Below are 17,502 nucleotides of genomic sequence, written 5' to 3'. Positions count from 1 at the left end.
GTAGATGACGGTCAGTTTGAGCGTTGCCGGATCACCCCTGAGCCGTAGATGAGGCTCAGTTTGACCGTTGCAGGATCACTCCTGGGTCGTAGATGAGGGTCAGTTTGACCATTGCAAGATCACCCCTGGGTCGTAGATAAGGGTCAGTTTGACTGTTGCCGGATCACTCCTGGGCCGTAGATAAGGGTCAGTTTGACTGTTGCAGGATGTCCCCTGGGTCGTAGATAAGGGTCAGTTTGACCGTTGCAGGATGTCCGCTGGGCCGTAGATGGTCAGTTTGAGCGTTGCAGGATGTCCCCTGGCCGTAGATAAGGGTCAGTTTGACCGTTGCAGGATGTCCCCTGGCCATAGATAAGGGTCAGTTTGAGTGTTGCAGGATGTCCCCTAGCCGTAGATAAGGGTCAGTTTGACCGTTGCAGGATGTCCCCTGGGCCGTAGATAAGGGTCAGTTTGAGCGTTGCAGGATGTCCCCTGGCCGTAGACAAGGGTCAGTTTGAGCGTTGCAGGATGTCCCCTGGCCGTAGATAAATGTCAGTTTGACCGTTGCAAGATCACCACTGGGGCGAGAAAAGGGTCAGTTTGACTGTTGCAGGATCATTCCTGGGCCGCAGATGAGGGTCAGTTTGAGCGTTGCCGGATCACCCCTGAGCCGTAGATGAGGGTCAGTTTGACCGTTGCAGGATCACTCCTGGGTCGTAGATGAGGGCCAGTTTGACCATTGCATGATTACCCCTGGGTCGTAGATAAGGGTCAGTTTTGACTGTTGCCGGATCACTCCTGGGCCGTAGGTAAGGGTCAGTTTGACTGTTGCAGGATGTCCCCTGGGTCGTAGATAAGGGTCAGTTTGACCGTTGCAGAATGTCCGCTGGGCCATAGATGGTCAGTTTGAGCGTTGCAGGATGTCCCCTGGCCATAGATAAGGGTCAGTTTGACCGTTTCAGGATGTCCCCTGGCCATAGATAAGGGTCAGTTTGAGCATTGCAGGATGTTCTCTGGGCCGTAGATAAGGGTCAGTTTGAGCGTTGCAGGATGTCCCCTGGCCGTAGATATGGGTCAGTTTGAGCGTTGCAGGATGTCCCCTGGCCGTAGATAAGGGTCAGTTTGACCGTTGCAGGATGTCCCCTGGCCGTAGATAAGGGTCAGTTTGACCGTTGCCGGATGTCCCCTGGCCGTAGATAAGGGTCAGTTTGACCGTTGCAGGATGTCCCCTGGCCGTAGATAAGGGTCAGTTTGACCGTTGCAGGATGTCCCCTGGCCGTAGATAAGGGTCAGTTTGAGCGATGCAGGATGTCCCCTGGCCGTAGATGAGGGTCAGTTTGACCGTTGCAGGATGTCCCCTGGCCGTAGATAATGGTCAGTTTGACCGTTGCAGGATGTCCCCTGGCCGTAGATAAGGGTCAGTTTGACCGTTGCAGGATGTCCACTGGCCATAGATAAGGGTCAGTTTGACCGTTGCAGGATGTCCACTGGCCATAGATAAGGGTCAGTTTGACCGTTGCAGGATGTCCCCTGGCCGTAGATAATGGTCAGTTTGATCGTTGCAGGATGTCCCCTGGCCGTAGATAAGGGTCAGTTTGACCGTTGCAGGATGTCCACTGGCCATAGATAAGGGTCAGTTTGACCGTTGCAGGATGTCCACTGGCCATAGATAAGGGTCAGTTTGACCGTTGTAGGATGTCCCCTGGCCGTAGATAAGGGTCAGTTTGAGCGTTGCAGGATGTCCCCTGGCCGAAGCTAAGGTTCAGTTTGACCATTGCAGGATGTCCCCTGGCCGTAGATAAGGGTCAGTTTGACCATTGCAGGATGTCCCCTGGCCATAGATAAGGGTCAGTTTGAGCGTAGCAGGATGTCCCCTGGGCCGTAGATAAGGGTCAGTTTGACCTTTGCAGGATGTCCCCTGGCCGTAGATAAGGGTCAGTTTGACCGTTGCAGGATGTCCCCTGGCCGTAGATAAGGGTCAGTTTGACCATTGCAGGATGTCCCCTGGCCGTAGATAAGGGTCAGTTTGAGCGTTGCAGGATGTCCCCTGGCCGTAGATAAGGGTCAGTTTGAACGTTGCAGGATGTCCCCTGGCCGTAGAGAAGGGTCAGTGAGCGTTGCAGGATGTCCCCTGGCCGTAGATAAGGGTCAGTTTGAGCGTTGCAGGATGTCCCCTGGCCGTAGATAAGGGTCAGTTTGAGCGTTTCAGGATGTCACCTGACCGTAGATAAGGGTCAGTTTGAGCGTTTCGGGATGTCCCCTGGCCGTAGATAAGGGTCAGTTTAAGCGTTGCAGGATGTCCCTTGGCCGTAGATAAGGGTCAGTTTGACCGTTGCAGGATGTCCCCTGGCCGGAGATAAGGGTCAGTTTGACCGTTGCAGGATGTCCCCTCGCCGTAGATAAGGGTCAGTTTGACCGTTGCAGGATGTCCTCTGGGTCGTAGATAAGGGTCAGTTTGACCATTGCAGGATGTCCCCTGGCCGTAGATAAGGGTCAGTTTGAGCGTTGCAGGATGTCCCCTGGCCGTAGATAAGGGTCAGTTTGACCGTTGCAGGATGTCCGCTGGGCCGTAGATAAGGGTCAGTTTGAGCGTTGCAGGATGTCCCCTGGCCGTAGATAAGGGTCAGTTTGATCGTTGCAGGATGTCCCCTGACCGTAGATAAGGGTCAGTTTGACCATTGCAGGATGTCCCCTGGCCGTAGATAAGGGTCAGTTTGACCGTTGCAGGATGTCCCCTGGCCGTAGATAAGGGTCAGTTTGACCATTGCAGGATGTCCCCTGGGTCGTAGATAAGGGTCAGTTTGACCGTTGCAGGATGTCCCCTGGCCGTAGATAAGGGTCAGTTTGAGCGTTGCAGAATGTCCCCTGGCCGTAGATAAGGGTCAGTTTGAGCGTTGCCAGATCAATCCTGGGCCGTAGATAAGGGCCAGTTTGAGCGTTGTAGGATGTCCCCTGGCTGTAGATAATGGTCAATTTAACCGTTGCAGGATGTCCCCAGGCCATGGATAAGGGTCAGTTTGACCTTTGCAGGATGTCCCCTGGCCGTAGATAAGGGTCAGTTTGAGCGTTGCAGGATGTCCCCTGGCCGTAGATGAGGGTCAGTTTGACCGTTGCAGGATGTCCCCTGGCCGTAGATAAGGGTCAGTTTGACCGTTGCAGAATGTCCCCTGGCCGTAGATAAGGGTCAGTTGGACCGTTGCAGGATGTCCCGTGGCCGTAGATAAGGGTCAGTTTGAGCGTTGCAGGATGTCCCCTGGCCGTAGATAAGGGTCAGTTTGACCGTTGCAGGATGTCCGCTGGGCCGTAGATAAGGGTCATTTTGAGCATTGCAGGATGTCCCCTGGGCCGTAGATAAGGGCCAGTTTGACCGTTGCAGGATGTCCCCTGGGTCGTAGATAAGGGTCAGTTTGAGCGTTGCAGGATGTCCTCTGGGCCGTAGATAAGGGTCAGTTTGACCGTTGCAGGATCACTCCTGGGTCGTAGATAAGGGTCAGTTTGACCGTTGCACGGTCACCACTGGGTCGAGAAAAGGGTTAGTTTGACCGTTGCAGGATCATTCCTGGGCCGTAGATGACGGTCAGTTTGAGCGTTGCCGGATCACCCCTGAGCCGTAGATGAGGCTCAGTTTGACCGTTGCAGGATCACTCCTGGGTCGTAGATGAGGGTCAGTTTGACCATTGCAAGATCACCCCTGGGTCGTAGATAAGGGTCAGTTTGACTGTTGCCGGATCACTCCTGGGCCGTAGATAAGGGTCAGTTTGACTGTTGCAGGATGTCCCCTGGGTCGTAGATAAGGGTCAGTTTGACCGTTGCAGGATGTCCGCTGGGCCGTAGATGGTCAGTTTGAGCGTTGCAGGATGTCCCCTGGCCGTAGATAAGGGTCAGTTTGACCGTTGCAGGATGTCCCCTGGCCATAGATAAGGGTCAGTTTGAGTGTTGCAGGATGTCCCCTAGCCGTAGATAAGGGTCAGTTTGACCGTTGCAGGATGTCCCCTGGGCCGTAGATAAGGGTCAGTTTGAGCGTTGCAGGATGTCCCCTGGCCGTAGACAAGGGTCAGTTTGACCGTTGCAGGATGTCCCCTGGCTGTAGATAAGGGTCAGTTTGACCGTTGCAGGATGTCCCCTGGCCGTAGATAAGGGTCAGTTTGAGAGTTGCAGGATGTCCCCTGGGTCGCAGATAAGGGTCAGTTTGAGCGTAGCAGGATGTCCCCTGGCCGTCGATGAGGGTCAGTTTGAGCGTTGCAGGATGTCCCCTGGCCGTAGATAAGGGTCAGTTTGACCGTTGCAGGATGTCCCCTGGCCGTAGATAAGGGTCAGTTTGAACGTTGCAGGATGTCCCCTGGCCGTAGATAAGGGTCAGTGAGCATTGCAGGATGTCCCCTGGCCGTAGATAAGGTTCAGTTTGAGAGTTGCAGGATGTCCCCTGGTCGGAGATAAGGGTCAGTTTGAACGTTGCAGGATGTCCCCTGGCCGTAGATAAGGGTCAGTTTGACCGTTGCAGGACGTCCCCTGGCCGTAGATAAGGGTCAGTTTGACCGTTGCTGGATGTCCCCTGGCCATAGATATGGGTCAGTTTGAACGTTTCAGGATGTCCCCTGGCCGTAGATAAGGGTCAGTGAGCGTTGCAGGATGTCCCCTGGCCGTAGATAAGGGTCAGTTTGAGCGTTGTAGGATGTCCCCTGGCCGTAGATAAATGTCAGTTTGACCGTTGCAAGATCACCACTGGGGCGAGAAAAGGGTCAGTTTGACTGTTGCAGGATCATTCCTGGGCCGCAGATGAGGGTCAGTTTGAGCGTTGCCGGATCACCCCTGAGCCGTAGATGAGGGTCAGTTTGACCGTTGCAGGATCACTCCTGGGTCGTAGATGAGGGCCAGTTTGACCATTGCATGATTACCCCTGGGTCGTAGATTTGACTGTTGCCGGATCACTCCTGGGCCGTAGGTAAGGGTCAGTTTGACTGTTGCAGGATGTCCCCTGGGTCGTAGATAAGGGTCAGTTTGACCGTTGCAGAATGTCCGCTGGGCCATAGATGGTCAGTTTGAGCGTTGCAGGATGTCCCCTGGCCATAGATAAGGGTCAGTTTGACCGTTTCAGGATGTCCCCTGGCCATAGATAAGGGTCAGTTTGAGCATTGCAGGATGTCCCCTGGCCGTAGATAAGGGTCAGTTTGAGCGTTGCAGGATGTCCCCTGGCCGTAGATAAAGGTCAGTTTGAACGTTGCAGGATGTCCCCTGGCCGTAGAGAAGGGTCAGTGAGCGTTGCAGGATGTCCCCTGGCCGTAGATAAGGGTCATTTGAGCGTTGCAGGATGTCCCCTGGCCGTAGATAAGGGTCAGTTTGAGCGTTTCAGGATGTCACCTGACCGTAGATAAGGGTCAGTTTGAGCGTTTCAGGATGTCCCCTGGCCGTAGATAAGGGTCAGTTTAAGCGTTGCAGGATGTCCCTTGGCCGTAGATAAGGGTCAGTTTGACCGTTGCAGGATGTCCCCTGGCCGTAGATAAGGGTCAGTTTGACCGTTGCAGGATGTCCCCTCGCCGTAGATAAGGGTCAGTTTGACCGTTGCAGGATGTCCTCTGGGTCGTAGATAAGGGTCAGTTTGACCATTGCAGGATGTCCCCTGGCCGTAGATAAGGGTCAGTTTGAGCGTTGCAGGATGTCCCCTGGCCGTAGATAAGGGTCAGTTTGAGCGTTGCAGGATGTCCGCTGGGCCGTAGATAAGGGTCAGTTTGAGCGTTGCAGGATGTCCCCTGGGCCGTAGATAAGGGTCAGTTTGACCGTTGCAGGATGTCCCCTGGGTCGTAGATAAGGGTCAGTTTGAGCGTTGCAGGATGTCCGCTGGGCTGTAGATAAGGGTCAGTTTGACCATTGCAGGATGTCCCCTGGGCCGTAGATGAGGGTAAGTTTGGCCATTGCAGGATTACTCCTGGGTCGTAGATAAGGGTCAGTTTGACCGTTCCAAGATCACCCCTGGGTCGTAGATAATGGTCAGCTTGACCGTTGCAGGATCACTCCTGCGTCGTAGATAATGGTCAGTTTGACCGTTGCAGGATCACTCCTGGGTCGTAGATGAGGGTCAGTTTGACCATTGCAGGATGTCCCCTGGGTCGTAGATAAGGGTCAGTTTGACCATTGCAGGATGTCCCCTGTGTCGTAGATAAGGGTCAGTTTGAGCGTTGCAGGATGTCCCCTGGCCGTAGATAAGGGTCAGTTTGAGCGTTGCAGGTCACTCCTGGGCCGTAGATGAGGGTCAGTTTGACCATTGCAGGATGTCCCCTGTGTCGTAGATAAGGGTCAGTTTGAGCGTTGCAGGATGTCCCCTGGCCGTAGATGAGGGTCAGTTTGAGAGGTCAGTGTTTCACTGTGTAACAAGTGGATTGATTCTGTCACATGCACAATAATGCAGTGTAATAGGAACAGAGAGGGACAGACAATCCTGGGACCACATCCAGCTCACAGCCTGAACTCCAAACCCACTTTGGCAGCATTTTAATTCATCTTTTTAAGAATCTGTAAATAAAAACCTGACGTCAGTGAGAGTGACCATTGAGATGCTGGATTGTTCCAAGAGCCCAACTACAAATTGATTCGTGTTCTTTCAGGAAGGGGCTCCGCTGTCCTTTTTCGGCTCCTGTCTAATCAGCTTTTGGAGCAGAATGAGGCCATTCGGCCCATCGAGCCCGCTCCGCCATTCTATCACGGTTGATCCCATCCTGGCCTCAACTCCACCGTCCTGCCCGTTCTCCCTAACCCTTCAACCCATTGCCGATTAAAAACCTGTTTAACTCCTCCTGAAATTGACTCACTGTCCCAGCATGCACCGCACTCCGGGGTAGCGAATTCCCCAGATTCACAACCCTTTGGGAGAAGTAGTTTCTCCTCAAATCTGTTCTAAATCTGCTGCTTCTGATCCTAAAACTATGGCCTCTCGTTCTAGAATCCCCCACAAGAGGAAACATCAGCTCCACTACTTTATCCAGACCGTTTATCATCTTGTGCATCTCGATTAGATCTCCCCTCATTCTTCTAAACTCTAGAGAGTATCGGCCTAAACTCTTCAATCTCTCCTCATATGCCAAACCCCTCATCTCTGGAATCAATCTAGTGAACCTCCTCTGAACTGCCTCCAAAGCCACATCCCTCCTCAAATAAGAGGACAAAACTGTGCACGTCCTCCCGGGGCGGCCTCACCACTGCCTTGTACGGTTGCAGCAACACTTCCCTACCTCGATACTCTGTTCATTTCGCTACATCCACCTCCTTATTGCCAGCTGGGCCTGCATTCTAGTTTTCTGTGACCCATGCACGAGGACACCCCCCGAGTGCAGCACGGTGGCGCAGTGGTTAGCACTGCTGCCTCACGGCGCCAAGGTCCCGGGTTCGATCCCGGCACTGGGTCACTGTCCGTGTGGAGTTTGCACGTTCTCCCCGTGTCTGCGTGGGACTCAGCCCCACAACCCAAAAATGTGCCGGGTGGGAGGATTGGCCACGCTAAATTGCCCCTTAATTGGGAACACTATACTGGGTACTCTAAATTTATACAATAAAATGCACCAAGATAGTCCGATCGTTCTGCATCGGTGCCCCTGAAGTCTCTCCCCATTGAGATAATAAGCGGCCTTGCCATTTTTCCGAACAAAATACATGATCTCGCACTTATCCACGTTAAATTCCTCCACCCCATCACCACCTCAGGATAACTAGCGACAGAGATTAAATACACCTATTTAAATGGCCGTGATACTGAAAGCTGTCCGCGTGGTCCCTAAAATGGGCCTTTTTCTGCAACTGTGTTCCAGATCCCACAGTTTTCTCCCACTCTCCACCATCACATGCAGCCCTGGCCTGTGCTGATGTGGCTGAACTTAAGCGGGATGGAGGGGGTGGGTTACAGAAGGTCTCGGCGTCTATGAGTTAACAGAGAGAGAGCAGGGGAAGGGAGGGGGCCGAGAGTCAGGATTCCATCTTCTGCTCATGGTCCGGGGGATTGTAGAACAGAGCCGGGCTCGGCTGTAATACCCCGTAGTCAATCAGCCCTGTCGACAATCTCTGCATATTTCTCACTCCACTCTCCTCTGTACAACTTCCCTCCAACCTTTCACATTTAATGGCGGTTTTGTCTGCTGTGTCTTCAGACTTGCTGAGTTCTGCCTTTGGTTAGGCCCAGCATTCATCACCCAACCCCAGATTCCCCCCATTCGGTGGGGGTGAGCCGTCTTCTTGAGCCGCTGCAGTCTCTGAGGTGTAGGCATACCCACTGTGCTGTTAGGGAGGGAGTTCCAGGATGTTGCCCCAGCGACAGTGAAGGAACGGCCAATATATTTCCAAGTCAGGGTGGTGAGTGACTCTGAGGGGAACCTCCAGGTGGTGGGGTTCCCAGGTATCTGCTGCTCTTGTCCTTCTAGATGGCAGTGACCGTGGGTTTGGAAGGTGCTGTCTAAGGAACCTGGGTGAGTTCCCGCAGTGCATCTTGTAGAAGGTACACACGCTGCCGCTGTGTGTCGGTGGTGGAGGGTTTTAATGTTTGTGGAAGGGGAGCAATCAAGCAGGGCTGCTTTGTCCTGGATGGTGTCGAGCTTCTTGTGTTGTTGGATATGTTGAGATCACGCCGATTGTACAGGAAGGAAGCAGACCAGCTGACATGGTCCATCTGGTGCTAATGGCTCCTCCAATCCCTCTTCATCTCAATCTCTCAGCAAATCATAGAATCCCCACAGTGCAGAAGGAGGCCATTCGGTCCATCAACTCTCAACTTCGAAAGAGCACTCGACCCATGTCCACTCACCCGTCCACCTCACCCTATCCCCGTAACCCCATAACCTAACCTGCACATCCCTGAGCACATGGGGGCAATTTAGCATGGCCAGTCCACCTAACCTGCACGTCTTTGGGCTGTGGGAAGAAACCGGAGCACCCGGAGGAAACCCACGCACACACTGGGAGTACGTGCAGACTCCTCACAGACATCTGAGGTCTGAATTGCTTTGATTTGATTTATTGTCACGTGTACCGAGGTACAGTGAAAAGTATTATTCTGCATACAGACCAGGCAGATCGTTCCATTGAACATGGATCCCTGGTGATTTGAAGCAGCGATGCTAGCCACTGTGCCACCGTCCCACACTTACCATGCTGCCCTTCTATCCCCCTTCTCCCTGTTGGATTGCTTTGGGAAAATGAGGATTTTGAAAATACAAATCCTTCCTGCCCCCAGTCAGCTGAAAATGTCCTTCCTCAGCGAAGGCCACTGTGCCACTCAGTCAGAACATCTCAGCTACCTCCTCAGAGAATTCTGCGTGCAGTATCTCACAGACACCAGGGGTGGCACGGTAGCACAGTGGTTAGCACTGTGGCTTCACAGCTCCCAGGTTCGATTCCCGGCTTGGGTCACTGTCTGTGCGGAGTCTGCACGTTCTCCCCGCGTCTGCGTGGGTTTCCTCCGGGGGCTCCGGTTTTCTCCCACAAGTCCCGAAAGACGTGCTGTTAGGTGAATTGGACATTCTGAATTCTCCCTCTGTGTACGCGAACAGGCTCCGGAATGTGGCGACTAGGGGCTTTTCACAGTAACTTCACTGCAGTGTTAATGCAAGCCTGCTGGTGACACTGATAAAGATTATTTTACTTTTATTCTTTATGTTTGTGGAACCTTTCCTTGGAATCCTGTCTTGTGCAGAGTGTTCCTTTAAATCCAGTCTCCTTCCCCTCCACCTTTGACATGTCCTTTACTCGACACCCTGAAGTTTGTAAATGAGAGAAAAGTTTGTGACTGGTGTGGAGTGAGAGTCTGCAGTGAGCTGTGAGAATGTTGGGGAAGGTGTTGTCTCTAGGACCCGGGATGGGAATGGGATTGGGAATGGGGGGGGAGCCCTGCCTCTCTCTCTCTCAGATCTGGGACAGACAGGCTAACTGCAGCAGCTCCTGCATTGGGACAGTCTTTGGGAGTTTGGAGAGGTTGAGCAGCTTCGGGACTTTCGCCTGTGTGATGGGAAAGGGTGTGTTTGGGCTGCGGGGAAAGGCGTGTGGCAAGCTGCCCGAGGCGGGAGGTGCCTGTGCTGCAGAGGCGGGTAACGGGACACGGATTGCCTGAACTGAAGAGCAGGCTTCTCGGCAAACATGGACTGAGCCGACAGGGGAGCAGCAGCAACATGTTGCAACCCCCTTCCCCACTCCCGCAAACTTTGTGACAGAGGGGGGGGGGAAAGTTTGGAGAAGTTTTCTTGGCTGCTGTGTCGAGGGGAAGTGTGGAGGATGTGCAGCTTTTTGCAGTGAACACTTCACCATGATCCTGGGGCTGTGCTGCCTGCTCCTGCTGGTCTGTCACACACACTGCTGCCCAGAGCTGCTTACCAACACTTGTGTCTGCATTGAGGACAGGTCCAAGGGACCCACTTACCCTCACATCAGGAGGAGGGTGGTGTGCAGCAAACAGGAGCTGGTGGACACCCCACAACCCAGCCTTCTGCCCAACAGGACTGTGCATCTGTGAGTCACTACTGCCTGCTTTTTATTCTTCTGTCCCAGGGAAGGATGCTAAAAGAGTGTGTGTGTGTGTGCCTGTGTGTGTATGTCTGTCTGTCTGCCTGCCTGTGTGTATGTGTGGGTGTCTGTGTGTGTCTGTCTATGTGTGTGTGTCTGTGTGTGTGTCTGCCTGTGTTGTGTGTCTCTGTGTGTGTGTGTGTGTCTGCCTGTGTTGGATGTCTGTGTGTGTGCCTCTGTGTGTGTGTGTGCCTCTGTGTGTGTCTGTGTGTGTGTGTGTCTGTCTGTGTGTGTCTGTGTGTGTGTGTGTAGGTGTCTGTGTGTGTGTCAGTGTGTCTGTGTGTGTGTGTAGGTGTCTGTGAGGGACATGCTGTCAGCTTGTCAGCCACTCAGTTCCTTCCTATTTGGCCGTGGGCTCCCAGTTAACGGGACTGCAAGGGGCGAATAAAAGTGAGAATAAAACCAGCAAGGACCGAGTCAGGAAAATAATTACACGGCCAACAGAGACCATAAATAAATCCGTAAACGTCCGGAGTAAATACAGGCCATGTCAATCCCCAACAAACCAATTGAGCATATGCAGACATTGAAAAGAAACATAGTGAGGAGAACACACAACACAAGCTGAAAATATAAAATCAGCAATTAGATCCTAATTGAACACCAAGAGAAACACACACAATGTGAATCGGGGCCCATTCAGCCCATCAAACCCATTCAGCCCATCAAATCCATTCTGTTCAATATGACCATGGCTGATCCTGTATCGCAACGCCAGTGCTGCACTGTGTTCAGAATAAAGTAACAAAATAATTAACGCCCATATCATTAAATCAACAAAGAATTCAAAATGTGATTTAAATAGGAAGAAAGAAGGCAGAATTTAAAGAGAGGGTGAGGGTGGGGGGGGGTGACAGGGGTGGTGGGGTGACAGGGGTGGTGGGTGACGGGTGGGGGGTGGCGGGGGGGGTGACAGGGGTGGGGGGGTGACAGGGGAGGTGGGGGGTGGGTGAGGGTGGGTGACGCGGGCGGGGGAGGGGGTGCACACAGTTGTGTTTGATAGACTTAGAATTCCTTTACAGTTCAATGGTAGAACATCACCGTTTGTGTTCAATTCAGAGATTGGCCCCTGTGACTGCCCCTCACAGCAATTGGCCGAGCAAGCTGATCAAAAAGGATGGGGAGCTGTGCAAGGGCTAAAGGTTACCAGGGTAGGGAACCGGAGGAAACGGCATCTCATCCCACAGACCCCCCCCCCCCCCCCTCCCCCGGCAGCCTTCTGACAGGAAGACAAGATATCTGCTCACTAAGCCGTTCCAACTCGAGATGTGTCCCAAGGCACCAACTGTCCTGAAGGGGACACTCTGGCAGTCAGTCTTTCGAGCCCGAATCCACTGTGGAAGGTTTTTATTCAGACCCAGCCCCAGGGTCACCAGCTCCCCGAACATCAGGTCCATTTGTACTTTCGTTAAATTCAGGGAAGTAGAGTTCTCCCCAAGTGCTCAACCCTTTATGTCAGTGCGCTATTCAGCCATAGGAAGCAGCACACCTCCTGCCCAGCCTGATCCACGCATTCGCTATACATCTGTACAGGACAAGCTGCAGCCCATCTGAGTACTGAGTGCGGCCCACGAGACGTTTTCTGACTGTTCTCCACGCGCAGGATCGCCACAGTCCGCTGATTTCTATCCATGTTTTCCTGACCGGCTTGACTGATTCACGCGGTAGCACAGTGGTTAGCACTGTTGCTTCACAGCCCCAGGTTCGATTCCCGGCTTGGGTCACTGTCTGCGCGGAGTCTGCACGTTCTCCCCGTGTCTGCGTGGGTTTCCTCCGGGTGCTCCGGTTTCCTCCCACTGTCCAAAGACGTGCTGTTAGGTGAATCGGACATTCTGAATTCTCCCTCAGTGTACCCGAACAGGCGCCGGAGTGTGGCGACTAGGGGCTTTTCACAGTAACTTCATTGCAGTGTTAATGTAAGCCTGCTGGTGACAATAATAAAGATGATAGATTATTATACAGCGAGGGTGAGTGAAGTGAGGTGTGTGCTGATTGGTTACAAAATTGAGAGGTGTGCGCTCCCTCTGTGTAAAGATTTCTTTTGTTTTCACCATTTGAAGTTGATGACAGTTCTATTAATATATAAATGATTCAGCATTTTCTATAACTTGTCATGAAATAATCCATGTATTAAATGCCACTTAAATGTCAATCTTATTCAAGGGCCATAGTTGGTGAACGAGCCCAATTTCAATATCAAGGGTGATGTATGAGCTTTTTGGCCAACAGAAAGTAGAGAGTGGGATAAATGAGTACTTTTCTGGTTGTCAAGATGTAACTAGTGGATGCCACAGGGTTCAGCCCTCGAGCCGCAAACTATTTACAATCTATGTTAATGACTTGGATGCAGGGATAGAAGGCTCTAGAGCCAAATTTGTAGATGATACTAAAATAGGTGGGACAGAAAGTTGCAACGAGGAAGTAAGGAATTTACAAATGGATGTGGATAGGTTCAGTGAGTGGGCCAAAATGTGGCAGATGGAGTTTAACATCCATAATTGTGAGGTTATCCATTTTGGGTGGTTATCCATTATTATTTAACAGACTTCAGAGTGCTTCGGTGTAGAGAGATCTGGGTGTCCTTGTGTATGAATCACAGAAAACTAGGTACAGCAGGTAAGAAGGAAGGCAGATGGAATTTTGGCCTTTATAGCTAAAGGAACAGAGTATAAAAGTAGAGAAGTGTTGCTGCAACTGTACAAGGCATTGGTGAGGCCGCCCCGGGAGTATTGTGCACAGTTTTGGTCCCCTTATTTGAGGAGGGATGTAGTTGTTTTGGAGGCAGTTCAGAGGAGGTTCACTAGATTGATTCCAGAGATGAAGAGAGATTGAGCAGTTCAGGCCGATACTCTCTGGAGTTTAGAAGAATGAGGGGAGATCAAATCGAGGGATATAAGATAATAAAAGGTATGGATAAAGTAGACTTGGAGCAGATGCTTCCTCTTGTGGGGCATTCCAGAACGAGCGGTCAGAGTTTTAGGATAAGGGGGAGCAGGTCTAAAACAGAAATGAGGAGAAACTACTTCTCCCAAAGGATGGTGAATCTGGGGAATTCGCGACCCCAGAGTGCGGTGCATGCTGGGACAGTGAGTCAATTTAAGGAGGAGTTCGATTTTTAATTGGTAATGGGTTGAAGTGTTATGGAGGACGGGCCGGACGGTGGAGTTGGGGCCGGGAAGATATCAGCCATGATCACATTGAGTGGCAGTGCAGGCTCGAGGGGCCGAATTACCCACTCTCTGGCTCCTGGTGCTTATGTTCTGATGTTCTTGTGGCCCACTGAGATGAAGGAGGGCGCGCCAGTCCTGCGAGCCACTCTCCTGCCCAGCTTGCCCATCACTGCCGTACACGCCCACACTGCTGCACCCGGCAACAGCAACTGTGACCAATTCCACCGTCCCTAACTTCGGGCATTTTGGAACTGATTCCTGTGGCTCTTTATGATAACTCTGGCAGTCTGGCTCAGATGATAGCTCGGGAGAGGTTTCTACAATCAGTACCTGCTCCAGGGACATTGCCACATTTCAGACTGTCACCTCCAGTGCAGTACTGAGGGAGTGCCGCACAGCCGGAGGGCTGCTTTTCACGTCAGTTGTTAAACATGCCTGCTCTCTCTCAGGCAGATGAAACGATTTGAAAATGGAGCCGGGGAGCACCGTACGAAATCAAAGCCAATGGGATATAGGACAGGAGGGGCAATGTGAGGTTTAATTTAAAATAAAACTCAGGGCAGTAAGAAAGGGAGTGGTGGAAAATGGTTATATTTTTGGATAGGAGGTTGGAGAACAGGGAGAGTCTGTGAGGCTCTGAGCAAGGCAATAACCCATACCAGCCTCCCCGAACAGGCGCCGGAATGTGGCGACTAGGGGCTTTTCACAGTAACTTCATTTGAAGCCTACTTGTGACAATAAGCGATTTTCATTTCATTTCATTTCAACTTGGATATCGGAACAGAGTAAAATTTCAAAAATTAAAAATAAATTTAAAGTACCCAATTCATTGTTTCCAATTAAGGGGCAATTTAACGTGGCCAATCCACCGACCCGGCACATCTTTGGGCTGTGGGGGTGAGACCCACGCAGACACGGGGAGAATGTGCAAACTCCACACGGACAGTGACCCGGGGCCGGGATGGAACCCGGGACCTCGGTGCCGTGAGGCAGCAGTGCTAACCCACTGTGCCAGCGCGCCACCCCTAACATTTCAAAATTTGTTGATGATACCCAGCTTGGAGGTGTAGCAGACAGTGAGAATGCTCCTCATCCACTGCAGCAGGACACGGCGAAAGTGGAATGGGCAGACAATCGCCAGGTCGAATTTAACACCGAGAAGTAGAAGAGGAAGCACTTTGACAGAAGGACTGGGAGAGGAAAGATTGACTTGATAGCACGGATAGGGGCTTAGCAGCAAGGTTAGACTGGTGAGGCTGGAGAATTGTGGCTGAGGGGAGATCTGATCAAGTTGTACGAGAAATGATTTTGGTGAGGTAGACCAACAAAAGCTTTTCCCGGCATTCCAATGGCAACAGGACGAAGGGGGGGGGGGGGGGGGGGGGGGGGACACCGGGAGCATACGGGCAAGCCCTTTCTCATGCTGAGCGGGAACTGACTGCCCACCAGGGCGCTGCAAGCAGAGACGATGAATGATTTCCAAAGGAAGTTAGGTGGCACTTGAGGGAAATAAACGTGCAGAGCCACAGAGGTGGAGCACAGGAATGGGGGCTGATTAGGTCACCCAGGAGGGAGCCAGCATGGCGTCCGAACGCCCCCTGTGCCTCAAGGGCGTTGTGACTGAGTTTCCCAAATATGTATGCCTCGTCCAGCGTCACCAACAACAGATTCTCTGATTGTCCCGTCCAATGTGTTCAAACTGGCCGGGTGTTCCCCACATTATAGCAGCGACAGCAATCCAGAAGTATTCCATTGTCCCAGGGTGCTTTGGGACACCCCTAGGTTGTGAAAGGTGCTATACAAATACAATTCCTTTCTCCTCAGGCGAAACTGGTGTCTGAGCGACATCTAGTGCATAGAATGATATTTCTGTGCACCACAGAAACAGGTAACACTTATATTTCTGCTTCCTTAAATTCTGAAAAAGTCCAAGAGGACAGAGATGAGGAGGAATCTCTTCTCCCAGAGGGGAGTGAATCTGTGGAATTCTTTACCGCAGAGAGCTGTAGAGGCTGGGGCGTTAAGTATGTTCAAGGCTGAGACAGAGTTTTAATCAGAGAGGGAATCGAGGGGATGGGGATAAGGCGGGAAAGTGGAGTTGTGGATTATCACATCAGCCATGATCTAATTGAACAGGCGTGATGGGCCGAATGTCCTACATCTGCTCCACATGTTGTGGTCACTGACAACATATCCTTTTCATTTCTCCTTCAGACGTTTATCCAGCTTCCCTTCCCGTACATTGACATTATTGACCTCAGCTTCGTGTGGTAGCTTCCGCCACTCTGGGTAAAGGGGCAGAGAGATTAGTTAATGATAATGTTTGACATTTGGGGAATGTCAAAATGAAGCAATTACCGGCAGAACAAGAGCGACTGTAATTTATCTGTAATTCACCAGTTGAAACAGGACATCCCATAGTCAGGATTGGGTACACTCTTCCAAGAAACTTGGTCCTCTCTTAGAACCACAGAATTCCTACAGTGCAGAAGGAGGCCATTCGCCCCATCGGGTCTGCACCGGCTCTTGGAAAGAGCACCCTACTTAAGCCCACAACTCCACCCTATCCCCATATCCCAGTAACGCCATCTACAACCTTTTGGACACTAAGGGCAATTTATCATGGCCAATCCACCAAACCTGCACATCTTTGGACTGTGGGAGGAAACCCACGCACACACGGGGAGAACGTGCAGACTCCGCACAGATAGTCACCCAAGGCCGGAATTGAACCCGGAAGCTGTGAGGCAGCAGTGCTAACCACTGTGCCACCCCAAACTCTTCACCAACTCATTTAAAATGAATGTAGCCAAACAGATCAGTACTTGCTGTGAACCTAGAGATTTGCCGATCATTATTTCCTACGTGGTAATAGGTATGGCTGCCAGATAGTGAGCAGTGGAAAGGACCAAGGGATGGAACAAAGGCATGGAATTGAATCAAGGAATACATCAATCATAACCTTAACAGTGGAGGCAGGATCGAGGGGCTGAATTGGCTCCTCCTGTTCCTGTGTAACAGGCTGGAGAGAGGCTGAATGGGCTCCCCCTGTCCCTGTGTAACAGGCTGGAGAGGGGCTGAATGGGCTCCTCCTGTTCCTGTGTTAGAGGCTGGAGCGGGGCTGAATGGGCTCCTCCTGTTCCTGTGTTAGAGGCTGGAGAGGGGCTGAATGGGCTCCTCCTGTTCCTGTGTAACAGGCTGGAGAGGGGCAGAATGGGCCTCCTCCTGTTCCTGTGTAACAGGCTGGAGAAGGGGCTGAATGGGCCTCCTCCTGTTCCTGTGTAACAGGCTGGAGAGGGGCTGAATGGGCTCCTCCTGTTCCTGTGTAACAGGCTGGAGAAGGGGCTGAATGGGCTCCTCCTGTTCCTGTGTAACAGGCTGGAGAGGGGCTGAATGGGCTCCTCCTGTTCCTGTGTAACAGGCTGGAGAGTGGCTGAATGGGCTCCTCCTGTTCCTGTGTAACAGGCTGGAGAGGGGCTGAATGGGCTCTTCCTGTTCCTGTGTAACAGGCTGGAGAGGGGCTGAATGGGCTCCTCCTGTTCCTGTGTAACAGGCTGGAGAGGGGCCAAATGGGCCTCCTCCTGTTCCTGTGTAACAGGTTGGGGAGGGGCTGAATGGGCCTCCTCCTGTTCCTGTGTAACAGGCTGGAGAGGGGCTGAATGGGCTCCTCCTGTTCCTGTGTAACAGGCTGGAGAGGGGCTGAATGGGCTGTTCCTGTGTTAGAGGCTGGAGAGGGGCTGAATGGGCCTCCTCCTGTTCCTGTGTAACAGGCTGGAGAGGGGCTGAATGGGCTCCTCCTGTTCCTGTGTAATAGGCTGGA

General features: G+C 52.1%; 1 protein-coding gene across 1 annotated transcript in view; it reads left to right on the top strand.

The window, feature by feature from the left end:
• The first annotated feature begins 9,878 nt into the window (after window positions 1-9,878).
• LOC140396817 (adhesion G protein-coupled receptor A2-like) overlaps window positions 9,879-17,502 on the top strand; it is a 300,618-nt gene continuing 292,994 nt past the window's right edge. The window contains 1 exon segment of the mRNA XM_072485571.1: window positions 9,879-10,458. Coding sequence (XP_072341672.1) covers window positions 10,256-10,458 — 203 coding nt within the window. The 5' untranslated portion in view covers window positions 9,879-10,255.

Source organism: Scyliorhinus torazame, chromosome 20 (genome assembly GCF_047496885.1).
Source record: "Scyliorhinus torazame isolate Kashiwa2021f chromosome 20, sScyTor2.1, whole genome shotgun sequence".
NCBI classification, from domain to species: domain Eukaryota; kingdom Metazoa; phylum Chordata; class Chondrichthyes; order Carcharhiniformes; family Scyliorhinidae; genus Scyliorhinus; species Scyliorhinus torazame.
This window is presented reverse-complemented; position numbering and strand designations above follow the sequence as displayed.